The 22,552-nt window shown below is 32.5% G+C and overlaps 2 protein-coding genes across 3 annotated transcripts; both read left to right on the plus strand.

The window, feature by feature from the left end:
- Positions 1-1,382: 1,382 nt before the first annotated feature.
- Positions 1,383-6,162, plus strand: LOC107028850 (homeobox protein BEL1 homolog). Its single transcript, XM_015230070.2, has 5 exons — positions 1,383-1,644; positions 2,428-3,341; positions 3,688-4,079; positions 4,745-4,805; positions 5,330-6,162. Exons 2-5 carry the CDS (start codon positions 2,487-2,489, stop codon positions 5,930-5,932), a joined length of 1,911 nt encoding a protein of 636 aa, XP_015085556.1. The 5' UTR covers positions 1,383-1,644; positions 2,428-2,486; the 3' UTR covers positions 5,933-6,162.
- Positions 6,163-10,398: 4,236 nt separating this feature from the next.
- Positions 10,399-20,934, plus strand: LOC107028579 (golgin candidate 6). 2 transcript variants are annotated; one of them, XM_015229699.2, is made up of 20 exons: positions 10,399-10,479; positions 10,768-10,824; positions 11,118-11,170; positions 12,063-12,190; positions 12,289-12,341; positions 13,897-14,043; positions 14,131-14,204; positions 14,288-14,357; positions 14,426-14,479; positions 14,585-14,680; positions 15,153-15,203; positions 15,284-15,370; positions 15,482-15,595; positions 15,683-15,754; positions 16,035-16,220; positions 16,413-16,516; positions 16,751-16,799; positions 17,795-17,860; positions 18,435-19,196; positions 20,216-20,934. In XM_015229699.2, exons 2-20 carry the CDS (start codon positions 10,801-10,803, stop codon positions 20,753-20,755), a joined length of 2,730 nt encoding a protein of 909 aa, XP_015085185.1. In that variant the 5' UTR covers positions 10,399-10,479; positions 10,768-10,800; the 3' UTR covers positions 20,756-20,934. The 2 variants fall into 2 exon arrangements, with proteins under 2 accessions (XP_015085185.1, XP_015085186.1); XM_015229700.2 differs by having other exon boundaries at positions 10,466-10,589.
- The last annotated feature ends 1,618 nt before the right edge of the window (positions 20,935-22,552 follow it).

The following is a 22,552-nucleotide window of genomic DNA, read 5'->3' on the forward strand; positions in this document are numbered from 1 at the left end:
AGGGGGTGGGGTGTGTTTAATTAGAATTAGTTGGAAAAAAGGACCACCTCATCTGATGACAATAGGGCCATAGTTTTTGGGAATATTTTTGCACTTGCCACAATGTTAATGGCATCTAATTCCAACCAGTAGTAGGCTGACTCTTCTTACTCTTTTTCTGTCTTTTACATACCCCCTACCCCCCCCCCTCAAAAATCTTGTTCTAAAAAGGTCTAGTTTTGGAATTTTTGATCAGATAGTAAAAGCCCCACAAAAAAATGAAGGAAACAGACTAATGAAAAAAACAAAAAAAAAAACACTATCTGAAAAAGCCTGGTTACAAACTATAGCTTAGCTTCAGTTCTAGGGATTTGTAATTTTTTCTTTTGGGTACTCACACAACCCCCCACCCCCCAAACACAATTAACCAATAATGACATAATGAGTTTTTGATGTTTCAAGATTATTATATTATAGAAGTATAATATATATAGTATATATAGTATAGTAATCAAGAACAAAAAATTAATTTTAAAAATGTGATTTTGGAAAGTTTTTATTAAGGACTATGATCTTTTAAATATTCTATCTCATGATAGTTTTATATTACAACCTTCCAAAATCACATTTTTTATATCTTTGAGAAATAAAAAAGCTAGCTTGGAATTTTATATAGATTATTTTATGTGAAAATGTTTGACTAAATTTTGAAGGTAAATAAAGAAAAAGAAAAATAGATTGTTATAACTGATATGATTTTAAATATGATATGATATTTGTGTATATGAAATATTCTCTTTGATCCTATCTATCTCTTTTTATTTTTCGAGATTTAAATTATGTGAATTTCGATCAATAATTTTAAATATATATTTGCATTGATGCTAGATAAATTGCAATTTATAGTGTTTTTCGTACGGTGCATCTAAATGTTACTTTTATAATATTTATCAGTTGACCAAATTCAATTTTATAAGCTTTAAAAATAGTCAAATTTAATCTTGAAATGAAAAATTGACGCATACTTTGAGACAGAAAATGTATTATTAGAAGTAAACTGAAAAATAAAAGTGTCAATTAAAGAATACTAGTATAACTTACCACAATAATAATATAGCCAGACGAGGGTACAAGTAGAAATGTTGCTTCTGATAGACACTACTAGACTCAAGAAAAAAATATTTCACAAACGGTCGAAATACTAGTATAATGACTTAAATTATATATTGAAGACGGGGTATAAGTTATTTTCATCAGACTACACTCATAGGATTATACTGAATATGTTATTGTCGTTGATTGAATTCAATTTTAATTGATTTAAGAATTAATTATTGAAGAGGGAGAGGGGTATTTTTTTTAATTTGATTTGATTTTCTTTCTAGGAAGTCTATTTTGTACGTATTGATTATCTTGTTTTGCATGAGAGAGAGAAAGTAAGAGCAAAAAAGCATATATCAATGAAAAAACATGGCTTACAAGTCATCATCACACACCCCCTTAGGCCTCTCTGTCTCTCTCTCTCCTTAACCTCTGGAAAATCCATAATGTTTTCTCCTTCATCTGATTTTCATCATCCTCACTAATTTCTAAGGATGTTTTTTTTCATAGTACACCATGTTTCTTGTTTTGTTTGAGAAAAAAAACAACACAGAGAAAAAAAAGGTTCATTTCTTGATCTTCCCTTTTCTTTTCTTGTTTTGATGTTTTATGTGAAAAAACAAGTTGGTAGTGAGTAAAAATTCAATCTTTTTGTTTAAAAAAGGATGGTAACTAAAAACCCCTTCTAGTTTTTAGTTCATTTGATCTTCTTCTTTTTTTACCTTTTGTTATCTTGTTTTTGAAGTTTTAACTAGTCTACAAGCATTTGAGTGTGTAAAAATTCAATCTTTTTGTTGGAAAAAGGGTAACTTTTTAGTTCATTTGATCATTTTTTAAACTTTTGTTTTCTTGTTTTGAAGGTTTTACTAGTCATCTATGTTGGTATATAAGCATTTGATTGAGTAAAAATTCAATCTTTTTGTTGAAAAAAGGTTAACTTTGATAGTAACTAAAAACCCCTTTTAGTTTTTAGTTCATTTGATCTATTTTTTACCTTTTGTTTTCTTGTTTTGATGTTTTTAACTAGTCATCTATGTAGAAAAAATTCAATCTTTTTGTTAAAAAAAGGGAAGTAAAAACCCCTTTTAGTTTTTAGTTCACTTGATGTTTTTTTTTTACCTTATGTTTTCTTGTTTTGAAGTTTTTAACTAGTCATCTATGTTGGTACAAACACTTGAGTAAGTAAAAATTCAATCTTTTTTGTTCAAAAAAGGTAAAAAAATATTTCTAGTTCACTTGATCTTTGCCTTTTGATGTTCTTCACTCTACTTATGATGTTTTTTTACCATTTTTGGGTTGTTTTAATAAAAGATATGCAGATCTTGATGTGATTTTTGTTTGTTGCAGAATCATGAAAGTACTTAAAGAGTTATAAAGCTGAGATCTTTATATGTATATATACCTAGATGGCTAGTCATCATCAAGAAAGTATTATTCGCGAAGAGATTAAACCAAGATCATCATCAATGGTTACTAGTACTGGTTATTGGTTTTCATCAGATACAAATAATCAAAATCCAACACCACATAACAATATTGTGAATCATCAGTTGCAAAACTTTGAAACAAATCCAGATATGTACAATTTGAGTAGTAGTACTACTTCTAGTATGGATCAAATGATGTTAGGGTTTCCACCAAACAACAATAATCCTCATCATGTGTTGTGGAAAGGTAATTTTCTTAACAAGATCAATGGTGTTGATGATGATGATGATGATGATCACGGTCCTTCGTCTTCTAAGAACATTAGTGAACAATTTTACCAACATGAAACTATGTTGGCAACAACAACTAGTCATCAAGATTCATGGCATCATGATAATAACAGAACATTACTTGTTGATGATCCATCTATGAGATGTGTTTTCCCTTGTGAAGGAAATGAAAGGCCAAGTCAAGGACTTTCATTATCTCTTTGTTCATCAAATCCATCAAGTATTGGTTTACAATCTTTTGAGCTTAGGCATCAAGATTTGCAACAAGGACTAATACATGATGGATTTTTGGGTAAATCTACAAGTATACAACAAGGGTATTTTCATCATCATCATCAAGTTAGGGACTCCAAATATCTAGGTCCAGCTCAGGAGTTGCTCAGTGAGTTCTGTAGTCTTGGAATAAAGAAGAATAATGATCATTCTTCTTCAAAACTACTTCTAAAGCAACATGACAGTACTTCAAAAAAGCAACTTTTACAGTCTCTTGACCTTTTGGAACTTCAAAAAAGAAAAACAAAATTGCTTCAAATGCTTGAAGAGGTATATTATATATATATATATTCTTTCAATCCTTTTTTTAAACATGAAATTGTTGAAAAAAAGTTCTTTTTTTAATTGTTCAAATCTTGATGAACTAATTTTGAGGCTGAATAGGTCCTTTTCCATTTATTGCCCACATGGTGACAATTTCACTATTCCATTAATTTTCTACAACCCTTTTCTCCTTTTTTCATTACACTATCGGAAACAGCCTCTCTGCCTCCCAAGGTAAAGGTCTATAGAGTATTCTACTCTATCCTCTCCAGACCCTACTTTTTACGTATGTTGTTGTTATTCATACTTCACTAAACAAAAAAGATTCAATTTTTTTTTGGATTATGTGTAGGTGGATAGAAGGTACAAGCATTATTGTGATCAAATGAAGGGTGTTGTATCATCATTTGAAGCAGTGGCTGGAAATGGAGCAGCAACAGTTTACTCAGCCTTAGCATCAAGAGCTATGTCAAGGCATTTTAGATGTTTAAGAGATGGTATTGTGGCACAAATTAAGGCCACAAAAATGGCTATGGGAGAAAAAGACAGTACTACTACTCTTATTCCTGGCTCAACAAGAGGTGAAACACCAAGACTCAGACTTCTTGATCAAACTTTAAGGCAACAAAAGGCTTTCCAACAAATGAATATGATGGAGACTCATCCTTGGAGACCGCAACGCGGTCTCCCAGAAAGATCAGTCTCCGTCCTCCGCGCGTGGCTCTTTGAACACTTTCTCCACCCGTAAGTCCAATCTCAAGATTTAAATTTGATGAATTCAACTTACTTTTCAACTTATGATATGTCACTATGTTGTTGTGGTTAAATATAAATTATGTATATTTTTTTATATTATACATTTGAACTTGTCTAGTTCTATTGCAAGTATTGTATTTGTTTTATTACTTGAGTCGAGAGTTTATCATAATAGTCTCTTACTTGATCATAAGGTTGTGGTAAGACTGTATGCATACTATCCTCCCTAGATTCTGCTTGTGTATTACACTGAATATCTTATTATAAATATTGTGTATTATGTATTTGAACGTTATTATTTTAAGTGACGATTATTATTAAAGATTTTTTTATTTTTTTGTTTTAAAAAAGAAGAAAATAATACAACCCCACTTGTAGTTGTAGTACCAAGGATCTTTCTATGGGCCATCAATCATTGTTCACAAAAATAGCTAAGTATCTTGGGAGTTACTCTCAATTTGTTGTTACAGTAACTCCTTTTCCTTTTTCCTTTGTCGGTTTTAACTATACTATATATCATAACTACTCTGACTATAGAATTTTTGTTGATTTTATTTTGTTACATCACATAGAAAGTACAATATATGTTATTATAAACTATAGTATAAGTACAATTTATATTTACTTTCTTTATGGAAACTATATTCTTGCAGGTACCCAAGTGATGTTGATAAACACATTTTAGCTCGCCAAACTGGTCTTTCAAGAAGCCAGGCATGTCCTTTTCTCCACCATAACATATTAATGATATAGGTGTAATATCGAGTTTACGTTATATGCACTAAAAAGTGATAATATAAAAAAAAGTTACATTATCGACCAGTTAATTATCATTTTTATCATGTTACACATTTCTAGTTATCATCATTGATATGAATACAGAGTTTAAGTTATATGCACTAACAGAATGACAATATAAAGATTTTTACACTATCGACCAGTTAATTATTATTTTTATCAGGTTGCTCACATTTGCTTATCGTAGAGATGTAATGACGAGTTTAAGTTATCTACAGTGACAGAATCACTACGAGCGTCTTGACATATTATAAAAGATTATGTTCCGTTTGTACTTATAGTTATCTTTTAAGTGATCTGATAATGTAGATTTTTATCGCCACTCATACTCTTTACTAGTACATATAGTATAATTGTTTATACTGTCAGTATATATAACTTTTTGAAATATTTGTGTTTGATGTGATGCATGTAAGATTGAATGGATTTTTGTTGGGCAGGTGTCTAATTGGTTCATTAATGCAAGGGTAAGGCTATGGAAGCCAATGGTGGAAGAAATGTACTTAGAAGAAACAAAAGAAGAAGAAGAAGAAAATGTTGGATCTCAAGATGGATCAAAAGCCCTAATTGATGAGATGACAATTAATAATCATCAATCATCACACACTGATCAAAAGCCAAATCTTGTAAGAATTGAGTCTGAATGCATATCTTCCATCATAAATCATCACCCTCATGATAAAAATGATCAAAACTATGGAGTTATTAGAGGTGGAGATCAATCGTTTGGCGCGATTGAGCTAGATTTTTCAACAAATATTGCTTATGCTACTAATGGTAGTGATCATCATCATGGTGGTGGTGGTGGAAGTGGGGGTGTTTCTTTGACATTGGGATTACAACAACATGGTGGATCATCAATGGGGTTAACTACATTTTCATCACAACCATCTCATCATAATCATAATCATCAAAGTTCAATTTTTTATCCAAGAGATGATCATGATCAAGTTCAATATTCATCACTTTTGGATAGTGAAAATCAGAATTTGCCATATAGGAACTTGATGGGAGCACAACTTCTTCATGATTTGGCTGGTTAAAAAAGAAGTGATCATATTCTTCATTTTGGACCTTATTATATACTCTAATTTTATTATATATTGGTGATGAATCATATCATGATAGGTGGATGGATATTATAAGTAGTAATAGCTAGTAGTTGCAACAATATATGGGGTATATATAGATAATTAAATGAAGTGATTTTGAATCATACAATTATTGAAAATTCTACATTTTGGAATTTCATTTTAGGTATTTTGGGTGATGACATGAATTTTGTTTCTATAGTTGGTAATTCTTGTGATAGTTTTTGGTGATTTTGTTATGCATCCAAATTATTGTCATGTGATTGAAACAAATATTAGTATATTCATATTTTGCAATTTGAAAAAAAAATACAATTATTATTAATCTCTCCCTTATGAGTCGAAATATACTCATCTATCGAAAACAGTTTTCCTATTTATGTGTATGTTTTATCTTTTTTCAGATTCGATTCGTGAAATTATTATATGTTGTTGTTGTTGTTCCCTCTCTTGTGTTTGAGATACTTAAGTGATGGAATCATGTGTGGTTGTAATAATTCAAATGAGAAAAAAAACAATTTTAATTTTGTTTTCTGGGATTGGTACAAGAAGAATTAAATTAAGCTGCAAAATTAGTTAGCCTCTCAATTATCAAGATTAAGACCGTCCAACAGAAACTGGAAAAAAAGAGCATTATTAATTATTTCATAATTGCACGTATAGTCCATGAATAATATCAAAAAAATAAAGAGTTTTATAAAGTATGTCACATGATACATGAAGACGTACGTTATCGCGGTAATGTTTAAAAGACAAATCATAAGCTTTAATTTGATGGACCAAAACGAACAATACGTAACATGAACTTTGATCAATTGAAAGAGATCTTTCTTTTTGTAGCTTAGTTAATGTCTTTTCTCTTTATTGTTAGCTTAAGAATATAGTAAATTTTAGTTAATTTTCAATAATTTATAAGTATATATTGTTTTATGTTATAAGGGAAAAGGGTCTGATATACCCCTCAATTTTGTCATTTGGAGCTGATATACGCCTCATTATAAAAGTGGCTCATATACGCCCTTACCGTTATACAAACGGCTCACATATACCCCTGCCGTTACAAAATGACTCACATATACCCTTCATTTAACGGAAGTTAAAAAATTAGTTTTAAATTTATATTTATTACTTCTAATTTTTTTTAAAAAATTATTTAGGGGTATATATGATTCTTCTATCAAAGTTCAAGGTATATATATTTTAATTTTTTCATACATAAATTATTTTTTGACTTCTTTTATTATAATTATTTGAATTTCTTATTCTTATTTTATTTTTTTCTTTCATTCCTTAGTTTAAAGAATTAAAAATTAAACTATTTTTTTTGTGTGTATTGTAATTTAATTTCGTATTCGAAGAAAAAATTTGGTCATCTACAATAAGTTTTACAAGAATATTAGTGAAACATAAATAAATTTGATTATCAAAATAATAATTATAAATTAGTCATTGAAACAAAAAAAAGTCAAAAAAATATGTTTGACGAGGATTAAATTTACTCATATGAGATTATATTTTTTAGAAAAAAATAATAAAAATTTAGATTAAAATTATTTTTTTTTCATTTCCGTTAGAGAAAAAGGGTATATGTGAGCCATTTGTTTACAAGTAGGGGTATATATCAGCCACTTTCATAACAAGGGGTATATCAGCTCTAAATGACAAAGTTGAGGGGTATATCAGACCCTTTTCCCATGTTATAATATAGCTAGTGCTTATTGCTAAATGAAATATCTATAACTTGCTTATATGTACTACTATAGGACATGCATGTGAGTTTAATCAATCAAAACTATATATCAACAAAATTCTATTCATCATTTCCTTCTTTTTGTTTTTTCGATAATCTTCGAGTCAGCTTCGTGCATACCTCGACTAATTTCTAGATATTAGATTTATAACAAATAGAAAGAAATTACTTACTGTATTTTTGTTCAGGCTAAAAAATTTCCTTTTAATTAATTAGTTACATATATTCTATGGTATCTTATTTACTTCTTTTGTGAAATATTGTGTCCATAGCTGAATTAAATAAGATAGTAAATGGCTGGTAGTTGGAGTTTAGATCTGCACATATAAATATTCTATTTTCAGAAACATTATGTTCATTGCTTTCTTTCTGTTTCTATAGTTTGTTTTAGATACTTCCATTTTTAGTATCTTTTTCTATAAAACAAAAACATACTGGCCCAGAAATGTTTATCATGTTGCGCTTATCAAAAGTCAATTTGATTAATTTTAAAAGTTAAATTAGATCATATTAATTCGATATTTTAAATAAAAAAATTAGATATTCTAAAACTATATGAAAAGTACTATAAATTACGATTTTTTTTATATTAATATGATGAAAAAATACATCTTAAAATGTTAGTCAAAGTTTTTATTGTTTGACTCTAAAAATAGAAACCATGACAAATAATACCGGACGAAGAGAGTATTTTTTTCTGAAATATACATTGACTTGCATGAGGTAATCATACTATAAAAACAAGAATTAGTGACAATTTTTTTTTCTTTTATAACTAGATAATAAATTTTGTCACTAGCTTTATTTATCGATCGATCGATGAAGTGGTTTATTATTATAATAATTAGTTAGCTACGAAAAATTTAATGACGAAGGCAATTGAGATTCTATGCTTAGTTTATTTGGTAGTTTCTCCTTTTATTGTTATCGATATTTTTATGACAGATAAATTAGAAATTACTTCGTTAAAAATATTTCGACGTATAATAATAATCGTAATTAGCATGAAACACAAGTTAATTTGGTCTATTTTCAACAAGTGAATTTTTTCCATTTTCAACAATATGACATAAGACATTTACAAATTTGATGAAACCTTTTAGTTTATTTTACACTTAAAAAAGTGAAAAGAAAAAGTATAGGACAAAAAGAGTATAAAATTTCAATAAAAGATGTATAAACATGAAAGTTTGAATAAGAATCCTAAAGTGAAGTTTTCAAATAAATATTTCCAGCAATGAAATAACAATAATAAACCTATTAACTTATTCAGAAACTAAAAATATATTCTGGTAAGTTAACTTGATTTTTCTAGTTTACTCCTAATAGTAAGATTTTATAGCTACAAGCTCATATATTTAAGACCTAAGTCCAAAATATTTTAAAAATATTTTTTCGTTAAATTTTGTATTTAGTTAAACTATTTCATATATAAACTGTGTACACCTTATGTTAAGGGTGTCAATTGACACTCCTCCAAAATATTACATTATTTAGCTAGCTTAGAAACTTTATTTTGTGTATTTATACAATATGTTGACTTCTTTTTATTGATATTTTGACAATTTTTATAAAATTTATGTCTTGCCACTATATAGTTTATGGGTTGACATGAGGATCGTGATTAACATTTGTATAAACCTCCATTAAATATTTATAATATGTGATCATGAACTCAATTATTATTATATACTAATTTAGGAGCATCATAAGAACTCAAAATTTCTAAAATCTATAAATTTTATTCATGATTAAGTTTAAGAGAAAATTACGCGGTTAAGCAAATTTATAGGACTTGATTAGTCATCATAGCTATAGTTTGTTATAATTACCGCTTACGACTAACATTATTAGTTAATCAATTAAGTGGCCTGGGCCCAAGTTTATATAATGCTGTAATACATATATTAGACCCTAAACTTGACTTCAAATTTTAACTTTGACCTCCAACTTTCATAATGCACAAACAGACACTTTAACTATTCAACTTTTAAATAAATAAACACATGAGTCCTACATGACACAATACACGTAGGACAAAAAATGACATGTAGGATGACATGTAGGACATGCGTGTCTATTTGTTCAACTTTATACAAGTTTAAGTGCCTACTTGTGCACACCCAAAGTTGAAGGGCATAAATGTGATTCGAAATCAATTTAAAGGGCACATTTATGTATTATGCCTTATATAATTAGCCACGTTTGTATAATTCACACATTTTTATAATTCACAACTAACAATTCTTCGTTTGATTTATATTTGTATACGATGATTTGTATTTATATATGACGATGATTTTCTTTGATTTTTTCAGTTTTATCACCATTACATTTAATATTTTTTTGTGTAAATTTTAACATTTGTATAAACATGTATTTTTCATTTTTTGTATAATATAATTTGTATAACTGTTTAAAGTTTATATATTTATATTTGTATCAATTCGTTATTCGAGTTTTACCATACATGTATAGTTTCAGAATTTGTATTACTCAATTATATAAAGACACACAAATTATACAAATTAAACGAGATGTGAATTATACAAATTATTACCCTCTTTCGCTCGCCTCTCTCGGCTATATGCAAAAATTCCCCAAATTTTAATGATGCAACGGCCCAAGTAAATACGGGCCCATTTCAAATCCAGTCCACACCCTTTTAACGTTTTGACCCGACCCTCTCTATTTCCGTCTCTTTCCCTCTTTCTTCACTTCTTCTCTGCGATCTCATCTTTTGTCTCAGGTAAATTCACAACACCATACTCTTTTTAAGCTTTTTCGTTATTCGTTTCTTTTATACAGAGAAAAGGGTGTTTTTTGAGCTTTGAATCGTTCCTTCTCGTTGATTTTTTGGTAAAGTCAATAGTCTTTTGTTATAGTTTTGAATTTCATAGAAAAAATAATCCAAATTAATGTCAATTTCTCATGAAGTTTTGATTTTTTTGCGAATTTGAGATTTGGGTTGACCCTAATGTTAGCTATTGTTAATCGAGGGGATTTTTTTTGTTTTTTTTTTGTTCATGTATTCCAGAACTTGAAGAATTGTTGATCAGCTTATAGAAGGATGGATTTAGTTGCGAAGTATCAGGTATTTTTGGTTTCCTAAAATGGGTGTTTTTTAATTTCATGGAAAATGTATTATGTGTGGTTGATAGCCGAGGGTGTGGCCTAGTGGTCAATGAGAGCATCATCAGGTGTGAGGTTCAAATCCTGGTGCATGATGCCGGTGGAAGGTGAAATGTATCCCGTAGAACTAGTCGAGTTTGTTCAAGCTGGTATAGACACCGTGCTTATAAAAAAAGATAGTGGGGTTGGCTGATGATCAATGTTTTGATAATGTGTAACTAGGTGTGACTGAATGTGTTATGTTTTGTTTTGCAGGGTGTAGTTGGAAGGGTGTTTCGGAATGAAAACTCAGGTTCAAGTGAAGATAGGTAAGTTTTTTTTTTTTTTTAAAATAATCAATTCCCGTATTGATAGCTCTAAGTGAATGTTGCTCGGACTTTTAAAAATGTCAAACGGGTGCGGGTCGGATTCTCCAAAAGTAGTGTATTTTTGGATAATCCGACACGTGTGCAACATCGAATCGAAAGTGAAGAGTCTGTGCAACGTAACAGCCTCTAACGAGATAAATTCCAACGTGTCCGCGCAACTTAGCATGTTTCTAATGAGATAAATTCCAATGTGCATTTATGAATTGCTGTTGTTTATGCGGTGACCAATTGCTTCACCTGAAACCAAAAGTAACTACCAACTCAATTTCAAATTTGTTGACGCCAGCTATGGAATCCGTACTAGTTTGGATGATACTCAATTCAGTTGAAAAATTGGTATATAAGTGAAGAATGGTAAAGGGATGGATCCATCATCCTTCAAGTTCAAGTTGTTGCGCTCATCTTCGAGGAATTCTCTGTTACCAAGAAAAAACCTTTTAAAACTAATAACCTTACACAGAGAAGTATTGACATAGACGATCCACTTCCTGGAAGGAAACTCCAGTCTGTATTTAATTACGGTGAATTCAGAAAAATACTTTTATTTAATCATATTTCCTGGTGGATTAAGTGTTTGTAACATCCATCAAATGTGAGCCCTTGGCACAGTATTTATATTTTTGGTATGGTTAGAAGAAATGTCTTCTTTCTAGAATTGGGAAATGTTTAAGACATTATAATCCTTGAAATTAATTTTTTCCCTTAGATTGTCCAGCTGTTATCTTGTGCTGCTATTTGCTTTTTTCAGTTAGGACAACACAATTTCTATGTGGCAATCTAGTCCAACTTGTCCAGCATGTTAATTAATCTAGTTTGTTGTCTTCACCAATAGCTATGTCGAACGCTTGCTTGACCGGATTAGCAATGGTGTGCTGGCTGAGGATAGGAGAGCTGCTATGCTCGAACTTCAGTCTGTTGTCTCTGAAAGTCGTGCTGGACAAATGGCCTTTGGAGCTATGGGTTAAGTGTTTATATCTTGTTATCTGCACGCGAAGTCTGTTCCTATTTTCCTTCACCGTCATATAATGAAATTTATTTAAATCTTTTATTTCTTGCAGGATTCCCTGTGATATTGAGCGTCTTAAAGGAGGAGCGTGATGATTTTGAGATGGTACAATTGCTTTGTTGCCAATTTTAACATCAGTGGGGCTTATGCATTCTGTGTACTATTGGCATGAAAGTTCAAGCTATATGTTTGTAGAATATCTTGTATTTTCATGATGTTTGGTATATAGTGCTAGCTAATTGGATGCTTTATTGCTTGTGTGGTACCAATGATTGCTGTAAATTTGATTACTTGTGGATACATGTCTCTTTACTGGTTCTAAAAGGCATAAAACATGGCACATATTGATTTATGCACTGGCTGTTATGTAAGATCTTTCCTTTTTCCCGTTTCATTTTTTAAAAAAAAAGAATTACTACTTATATTAGGTTTTGTTCTAAAGAGACTAACCAGAGGAAGGGGGTCTTTTGAGAACTACAGTTTCTCTTTTTTCTTTTTTTGGAAAAGGTAACATAAGTTGTGTGTGTGTGTGTGTGTGTGTGTGTATATATATATATATATATATATATATATATATATAAACAGACTGCAACATGTGCAATCATCGTAATTACACTGTGGAGTACAGGAAGGATTCCAATCCTTTGTCTTCTTGTAAGGATTCTAAAACATCAAAATAGATTCAAGATCTTCTAAGTACTCTTGTTTACACCAAAACTAGAAAAGGACTAGACAATTCAGCTTCTGTATAATACTGCGTTTAAATCTTCAGAGCACCTTTGGTTTCTTTCTTTCCAAATTGTCCACCAAATAACTTAATTGAAAAAAGAATAGTTGCCCACCAAATACAAGCTGGGACAATTCTCCATCTCTTTCCGGTGTAGGAGATTATGTTTCTGTTCCAACATGCTAGAACTTTAGGTATTCTCATTGGCATAGCCACATGATTTCCTTTATATTGTAATATATCTTTCATAGTTGATATGTTCTCTTACAATGCATAAAGAGATGATTGATTATTTTTGCCTCCTCTCCACGTAAGTGACATTTGGAGAATAATTGGTATCCCCTCTTGATAAGATTGTTATGTGTCAAGACTGCCTCTTCTGCCAACAGCCATGTAAAACAAGCAACTGTATGTGGAATTTTGACTCCCCATATCAGTTTCTAAGGCCAACAGCGATTCAGAGAAAGTACAGTTAAAATAATTTTCAAATTCCTAATTCTGTTGAGATCTTTGTCACTATTAGTCTGGAAATTTTTTTGTCATTGATCAAACTTTGTGGTCTTCTGCCAGTAAATAACAATTCTTGGTAGATACTATCTCAAAACTAAAAACTTTGTGCAATTATCTCTCAGCAGTGTCGGCTGAACCCTTCCTTTTGTCTTTTAAAGTTTGGGACTACGAGGTTTTACTGTTGAAAGATCTAATGTATTTTGTTGTTCTGGTTGATCGTTGTATGAGAGAGGCTCTACCTTTTACTTTATCAAAAAATAAATACACAGCAACAACTTTTTACTGAAAAGGTCTTCATTTTCCTTTGGTTGAAAATGATAAAAATCCTTCCCTTTTTTTGTCAATTGATGTACGTTTTATGCAACATTATTACCTAACTCATCTGACTCAGTACTAAAAGTTATTCATATTGGATACTTGAAGGTCAGGGGGGCTCTGGAAACTCTTGTGGGCGCTTTATCTCCAATTGGTCATGCAAAAGGGCCTGCGAATGAGGTTCAGCCAACTTTGATGAATAGTGATTTACTTTCTAGAGAAGTAGATAATATCTCTCTTCTCTTAAGTTTGTTGGTAAGCATGTGATTGCTATTATCCTTGGTTGTTTCTGTTGTATAGTCAGTAATCTCTTTGCAATTGACTGATCTAATACTCTGGCAGTCAGAGGAGGATTTCTATGTACGATACTATACACTTCAACTTTTGACGGCCCTCCTAACTAATTCTCCACAAAGGTATGTAGTACTTCCACTGCATATTGTTTCAAGTACGTTATTAAGCCCATTTTGAGGAGACGAGATGCTTAAATAATATTCAGGTTACAGGAAGCTATTCTTAGCATTCCCCGTGGTATCACACGACTGATGGATATGCTTATGGATCGTGAGGTAGTGAAAATGATAAAATTATTATGCTCTTTGTCATTGTGGGGTTCTAACTTTGGCATGTCTTGAAGGTCATACGAAATGAGGCACTGTTACTTCTGACTTACTTGACCCGTGAGGCTGAAGTGAGTGCTGCTCCTTTCCTTGGTGGCTACCTCCCCTGTTCTAAATCTTCAAAATTAACTTACTTTGTGCCTAGCATTTGGCTTAACTCCTTTTAAAATCTACAGGAAATTCAAAAAATTGTGGTCTTTGAAAGTGCTTTTGAAAAGATATTCAGCATTATTAAAGAAGAGGGAGGTTCAGAAGGAGGAGTTGTTGTGCAGGTTTGGACAAGTAATCTTAAGCTCAAGTCTATTTATTTTTTGTAGAATAGTAGAGATTCAAAGGTTTTGAACTTGTGTAGTCTGTCATTATCTTGCCTTTTTACCTTTTCTGTTCATTATATCTGTGCATAACTTTCGTCTTGTTCTTACCTATATCTGGCATTCATCACCATCATTTTTTATTATAAATATTTGTAATTCATGGTTTCTAGAAATTGCCTATATATGTGTGTTACAAGTGCACATGCTCCTGAGTTCCTAGAAAATGTGGGATAGTAGAACAACATACCCCGTTTAATACCACAAATGGGGTGACCCCTACCTCGGGAGGCATTGGGAGGTAGAGAGATATCCAATAGATCCTCCCTCGGCTCAAGGAAAAGCATCTCAAAGAAGATTATTTCTGATCACTGCATTGTTATTGAACATTTCTCTGAATCCCTTTGTTGCTTTTACTTTGGGAATTCTTCAGGACTGTCTTGAATTGCTGAACAATCTCCTGCGGAATAGTGCATCAAATCAGGTTTCTGCTTGGGTGCCTCCCCAATGTTCATTACTCATATAATTTTATTTTTCCTAGTACTTACTGTGAGTCTATTGCAGGTATTACTTAGAGAGACGATCGGGTTTGATCAGTTGCTATCAGTTCTGAAGCTGAGAGGGACAACCTACAAATTTACACAAGAGAAGGTTAAACCCATAATCCATTTATATAATTTATGTGCTGCTGATATGATTTTCTCATGTGCCTAAGCCTTACTGGTCTTTTCTCATTTCCTTGCCTTAAATGATTGCCAGTAGACAATAAATCTACTCAGTGTGCTAGAAACAATTAATTTGCTAATCATTGGCGGCCCAGAAACTGATCCTGGCAGAGATTCAAATAAGCTGACTAATAAAACAGTCTTGGTTCAGGTTTGTTCTTTCCATCAGTGTGAGAACTGCTTACGTTGGATTATCGCATAATTTTCCTATTCCTAACTTATCTGATTGATATTATAGAAAAAGGTCTTGGACCATCTTTTCATGTTAGGAGTTGAAAGTCAATGGGCTCCAGTTCCAGTGCGTTGTGCGGTGAGTTGAACAGTTCTTGATGCCTTCTAGTATTTGACTTTCTTATCTAATTAATCAACTTTCATGGTTTCTTTCTACGTTCTTAATAGATGATTAGGCAAAATTAAATTAAAAAAAGTATAAGGGAGTGAGGAGATATGCCGGTTACTATGACTATTCTACTTCGAGTTCCATTTACTTTTTAATGCAGTGGACATTGTTCAGTGTAGATGCTGCTATAGCTAGTTGATTCTTGTAACTCTTAAGTCTTTATCTTCAAAACGGCTTTTGTCAATGTCAGGCACTTCATTGCATTGGTGATCTGATTGCGAATCACCCAAAGAATCTTGAAGAACTTGCAAGCAAAAGGCTCGGAGAGGAACCAGATTTAGAGCCTGCTTTGAATTCTGTTCTCCGGATACTTTTGCGCACTTCTAGTAAGCAAGAATTCATGGCAGCTGACTATCTCTTTAAGAACTTCTGTCAGGTTAGTATCTTAACTGAGTTCTTGCTTAAATGGTTAGATATTTCAACCAGTTGTATGTTATGCTTGCAGAATGATGTTAGATATTGTTCGATAGAGCTTCCTTTAGTATCTCCTTTGTTGGGTCTTTAGTTGTGTGTTGTGCTTTCTTGAAATGTGCCATTTTGTAAAGCATGTTCTATGTGATCGGTGCAGCAAAATCCAGATGGGCAGACAATGTTGGCATCTACTCTAATTCTGCAGCCACAGTCAATGATTCATGCCCCTGTTGAGGAGGATATTAACATGTCATTCGGAAGGTAATCTATGCTGTTGAATGTTTTATTTCCTATTTTTTCTTTTAGAGTATTCGAAATGTCTTCTCATTGATTTAAGTGTCCACTAATAACCTCGATCATCCCTTAAATACATGTACACATTCAAAATAAAAAATAAAAAAGCGAAAGATAAAGAAAAGGACACCTTAATTTGCTTCAATATGACCTTCATATCTCAGACCCCCATCTCTTTTTCTCTCTTTTTCTTTTTGGCAGCATGCTTCTACATGGTCTTACCACAGGTGAAAACGAAGGTGATGTTGAGGTAATGTCATATGTTTTATTCACATTTTTGGTGGTTCTCTGAAAGTTAGATAGACAGTTTGTCATTGAAGAAGGTTCAAAATACACTTTAATGCTTGTTACTGAAGAAGTTTCAAAATAGACACCTTAATGCTTGTTACTGAAGAAGTTTCAAAATAGACACTTTAATAACTTAATCAAGGGATTTCACTGGTATGATGTTGATATCTTTATAAGGATATTTATTATCAAATTATGTGACGGGATATTTATTTATTATTTCAATCTTGATGTAATGTTTTCAAAGGCAACAAATTCATTTTCTCACCTCGACTAATTCCATGAGGCACCTACCACCTGTCACTTTCCACCTACAATAGGTATCAAGTAACTCTGTCCACCTAGGCTAGAATGAATGGGAAGAAATCACCTAGTGTCTTTGTCCCTGCTAGGATTTGAACCTAAGACCGCATGGTTCTTAGTCAATTTCATTAACCACTACCACTAGGCCCACACCCTTGGGTAAAACATCCACTTTTTTTCTAGGGATTTGAACCTAAGACCGCATGGTTCTTAGCTAATTTCATTAACCACTACCACTAGGCCCACACCCTTGGGTAAACATCCACTTTTTTTCAATTTCCTGATTTCATCTTCCATGAGAATTAGAAAATTGTGTTAGAAGTGAACATAGACCTTTTTTTTTGAATCCATTATCATTTTACTCCGCTATCATTATTTCTGTGCTTGGTATATCTGATCTTCAGAAGAGTATTGCACATTTTAGATTCTCTCCATGCTTCAGATCACTTTTCCACGTTTATTCTGAAGAAAGAAAGCAAAATCCTTGTTTAAATTAGCTCTAAATATGTGTTGAATAATTGTCTCAAAAGATTTTAAGTCTTGGTGCTTCACCCTCAGTTGGGACATATCTATTGATTCAGGTATTGATTTACATCTTTGAAGTGTTAAGTGTCATGTTGTCATTGACTCAGCATGGTAACTTTTAATATGCAGACTTGTTCTAGAGCTGCCAGTGTTCTTTCGCATGTCATCAAGGGTAATAACCAATGCAAGGAAAAGGTATGCTATGTTCTTCCCACCATCTAAAGATCTTAATCTGAGTGAAATATGTTTTTTATACACATGAACAAACATATAATATTTTCATCTTGGAGTGGATAACCAATATTGGATTTCTTTTTCTTTGGGTGGGTGGGTGGGTGGGGGGCGTGGATCTTGGTATTAGTAAAAAAAACCTCTACCCATCAACAAAAATAAAAACATCTTGGAATGCTGTTGTCAATAGTTTCCTCAGCACCCTATATTGTTATTGTTGCTTTCAGTATTCGTGTGTGGTCTGAACTATTATATTTTGTGGAGCTAGGATTCATTTACGTTTTATAGATACAGCAAGATACACCTTATATTCAGGAGAACTGTCGTGCTGAACTGTGTTGCTGTTTCTGTGATAAGAATTGTAAGATACAAAAGTTTTGTCTACCTTATTCTTTTTTTGAGACAGTCACAACTTGTATTATATTCCAAAACAAAAACCAGAACTTGCCACAATAAGCTACAGATTCCTAATTACAGTTGTCTACCTTATTCTTTTGTCTACCTTATTCTTTGGTTATAACATATAAGTGAATTGCAGGTTCTGCAAATAGAACTTGAAGCACCTACTCCCATTTTAGGAAGGGCGGAGCCTTTGTTACACCGTATGGTGAAGTATCTGGCTCTTGCCTCTTCTATGAAAAGTAAAGATGGAAAATCAAGCACATCTGAGAATGTGTTTGTTCAGCCCATTATCCTGAAACTGCTAACTATTTGGCTTTCTGATTGTCCAAATGCGGTGCAATGCTTCCTGGATTCACGTCCTCATCTAACGTATTTGCTGGAGCTGGTCTCAAATCCTACCACAACTGTTTGCGTAAGGGGATTGGCTGCAGTACTATTAGGGGAATGTGTAATCTACAACAAAAGCAATGCTAGTGGAAGGGATGCCTATAGCATAGTTGATGCCATAAGCCAAAAAGTTGGGCTCACGTCGTACTTTTTAAAGTTTGACGAAATGCAGAAAAGCTCTCTTTTCACATCTGCTAAGCCATTTTTGCCACGTAAATCATTGACAAGATCATCCGCTGCCAGTATGTCTGAGATCGAAGATGGCGCAAATGAATCATCTGATCAGAAGAACGAGCATCCAATGCTTGCATCAGTATTTGATTCTCCATTCGTCTATTTTTTGAAGCGCTTAGAGGCTGATATTAGAGAAAAGATGGTAGAAGCTTACAGCAGCCCAAAGAGCCAGGTGACTGTGGTACCAGCAGAACTGGAACAAAGGAGTGGAGAAAATGATGTTGACTATATCAAGCGGCTGAAGACTTTTGTGGAGAAGCAATGCCATGAGATACAGGTAGTAAGGACTTTTTGGATAAATTATGGTCCTAATGAAATGCACTTTGTCCATTTAGTACGGGCTTAGAATTATTTGCATCTCACCATTTTACACCTGAATATAGTTTTGCATGCACAGTTAGGGTTTCAGCTGCAGGACAAAATTAGTTATAAAACAAAGCTGGTGATACTTAATTCGCTTGAGAATTCTACTTCAATAAAAACTTAATCTACTTGAGAAAAACTATGACAATTTTTTCTATAAATAATCCAGTCATCCTAATTCAATATGCTTGAAAATTGCAGCACGACAACTAAAAGCAGGTAAAGTATCTTCTCTTGATAAGTGTAGAAAGGTAAAGTTACTAGTTGGACCATCATTATAGGTGAAAATGAACCTCTACCACCTCAGTGAGTTGGTCTATTTTTATTCTGCATTTATGTGAGTATATTTTACCTGTCTGATTCCTGAGTGGTATAATTCCTTTTATACCTTCTACTTGAACTATGAGCCTCTTTGGAGTCTGTACTGTTTAAAATTTCTGGCTCCTCCACTCATAAACCATTGTATTAAATTTGCAAAATGAATGCTAGGAGGGTGAGGAGGTCAATGATTCGGGTAGAAGGCTAGTAGTAAGTAGTTCCGTATCTGATCTCTGTGCCTAGTAATACTAGTATTATTTTCGGTATTTTACTATTTCTGTATTTCTCACTATTGAGGGTCTTTTAGGAACAGCCTCTCTACCTGACAAGGCAGAGGTAAGGTTTGCGTACATACTTGGCATGTTACTGAATGCTAGTCATATTGCTTAAAGTTTCTGAATCTTAGCCAAGTAATTTGCTCTCTTATACTTTGAAAAGTTACTATCTACCCATCCTACAGTGCAACCGGGCATCCAAAAACTAGGATTCATACTACAAACAGCTTCCTCTGCGTTTTCTGCATAGCGAGGATGCATGTTTACATCCCTCCTTTACTTTTGCTTCATACCTTTTCTTTTCTGACAATATTCGCCTGCTCTGTTTTATGCCAAATAGGACCTTTTGAGTCGGAATGCCACTTTGGCGGAGGATTTGGCCAGAACTGGTGGGAACAACTCATCCTCGCTTGAGCGCAAAGTCAGTGGGGGTTCAGACAGAGTTCAACTGGAGACTCTGCGTAGAGATCTTCAAGAGGCTTCTCAACGTATAGAAACGCTAAAGGCAGATAAGGCCAAGGCTGAATCGGAAGCTTCAACATACAAAAGCTTAGCTGGAAAGACGGAATCTGATCTTAAAAGCTTGTCTGATGCATACAACAGTCTGGAACAAGCCAACTACCGACTAGAAAAAGAAGTTGAGGCTTTGAAGAGTGGAGACATCGAGGCGTTAAAGGAAGAAGCAAGGGAAGAAGCTCTGAAGGAGAGTGAAGCTGAATTGAGTGATTTGCTCGTGTGCCTCGGACAAGAACAAAGCAAAGTTGAGAAACTTAGCAGTAGACTGAGAGAGCTAGGTGAAGATGTAGATACATTGCTGGAAGGTATAGGTGATGATGCTGGTGCTGATGATGCTGATGAAGATGAAGAAGAAGAAGATTAGTTTTACTGGTGTTTTCTTTCTCTAGTAAATTCATTTCATTGTATTTCTTCTTAGTTTTTCTCTACCCCACCCCCTACCCCCTATCCCCCTTGTGGTGCATACATTGTACATTGTAAAAATTTCACAATACTAACTTTGTTTATGCTTGAACTAAGTATGTAAACCATCTTCTTGCATTATACTCTAGTAGGTTACTTTCAATTGCCTACAACAAAGGATACCCCAGTGAAATTTCACTTTATGGTTCTATGTTGGATAGAGTTTACGTAGATCCTACCACTACCTTCTGGAGATAGAGAGGTTGTTTTACACTCGTCTGTCTAAAATTTCAGTCATCTAAATGAGGCACAACATAGTTGGGTGTTCGGAAGCAAAAACATTAGGCGATATTTTTTCATCTATCCAAATTTTGTTGCATCGAGTTATCTGATACATGTGTTGATAAGAATCGAAAGGTTGTAGGGAATTAGGTGGAATAATCCATTCAAATGTCGGAAATTACATAAAACATAAAGAATTCATTAAGATTGGAACCTCGTGAATTGTTTCTAGGTTTTGAACTTGCAAAAAATATAAAAGTAAATATTTCCAAATATAATAGTTATACATTTCGATCCAACAAGGCTGTTGTAACTAACAAAGTTGACTAAAAAAAATTTCTCTTTCTCCGTTTATTTTACTTGACTCCTATACTAAAAATAGATACTTTTATTTTACTAAATCTATTGTAGTTAATCAAAAGAGTTATATTACAACTTTTTACCATACTACTCTTTGTATAGTAGTCGTCAAATTTAGAGTTTTAAAACATGAGTAATAAACTTAATTTAATCAAATATACTTTTAACAAAAAATTTCTTTAAGAAAATGTCAATTTATACGAGTCGAATAATATAAAATAGAGTATTTAGAAATTGTGGAGAGTAAATCGAGTTCAATGTTGTGTGTTTATAACATAAAGAAAAAAACCAACAAGATTGTGATAAAATAATAAGTATTCTTTCATCTTTAATTAGAGGTCTCGAGTTTGAGTTCCCTGGATACAAAGTCGCCTTTGTTAGAGAGCATTTTACATTCCAATATAAACTTTTAAAGGTGAATCGAATCAAAATTTAATCGAACTCTAATATGAGTTCTGAACATCGAGCGAAAAACGAAAAGAAATAACATGAAAGAAAAAAATGATATGAGTAGTTGAAACCTAAGGCAAACGATCATGTTCCCAAAGTTTGTGTTTTTGCCAGCCCCATTTTCCTATTCCACTAATTTGACCTAACACACATCACTAGCTTTGACTTTTTGCCCTTTACCTAATATATTTTTTATTATTATACCATAATGCCACTATACTATAATTTTGGCCTCAAATTACTTTGAAAAATAACATTAAAATGGTCCCTTGCGCTAAATCAATTATTATCTTGTCAAAAAAGTATTTGCATCCTTTGTCATATTAATCAAATTTTGCCACTCTCAAACTATTTTAGTCAAACAAAATCACGCTTGACAGTCGTATTATCAAAATATTCATGGGTTTAACACACAAAAAAATATTGAAAAATTGTTTAGTTTTTATAAATTGAATTCTAAATGTCCAAAAATCACTCTAAAAATGGTGAGATGTACGCACTTCTCCCAACTTCCATATAAGGGGTTTCATAAAGGTTTTGCAAAAAATTCGTCTTGAAAGTCATATCTCCAACATATTCATGGACTAATATGTATAAAAAAAATCGCTTAATTCTTGTAAATTGGGTTCTTAAATGTCTGAAAATCACTCTAAAAGTGGTGAGATTG

The sequence above is a fragment of the Solanum pennellii genome, chromosome 8 (assembly GCF_001406875.1).
Source record: "Solanum pennellii chromosome 8, SPENNV200".
In the NCBI taxonomy this organism is placed as follows: domain Eukaryota; kingdom Viridiplantae; phylum Streptophyta; class Magnoliopsida; order Solanales; family Solanaceae; genus Solanum; species Solanum pennellii.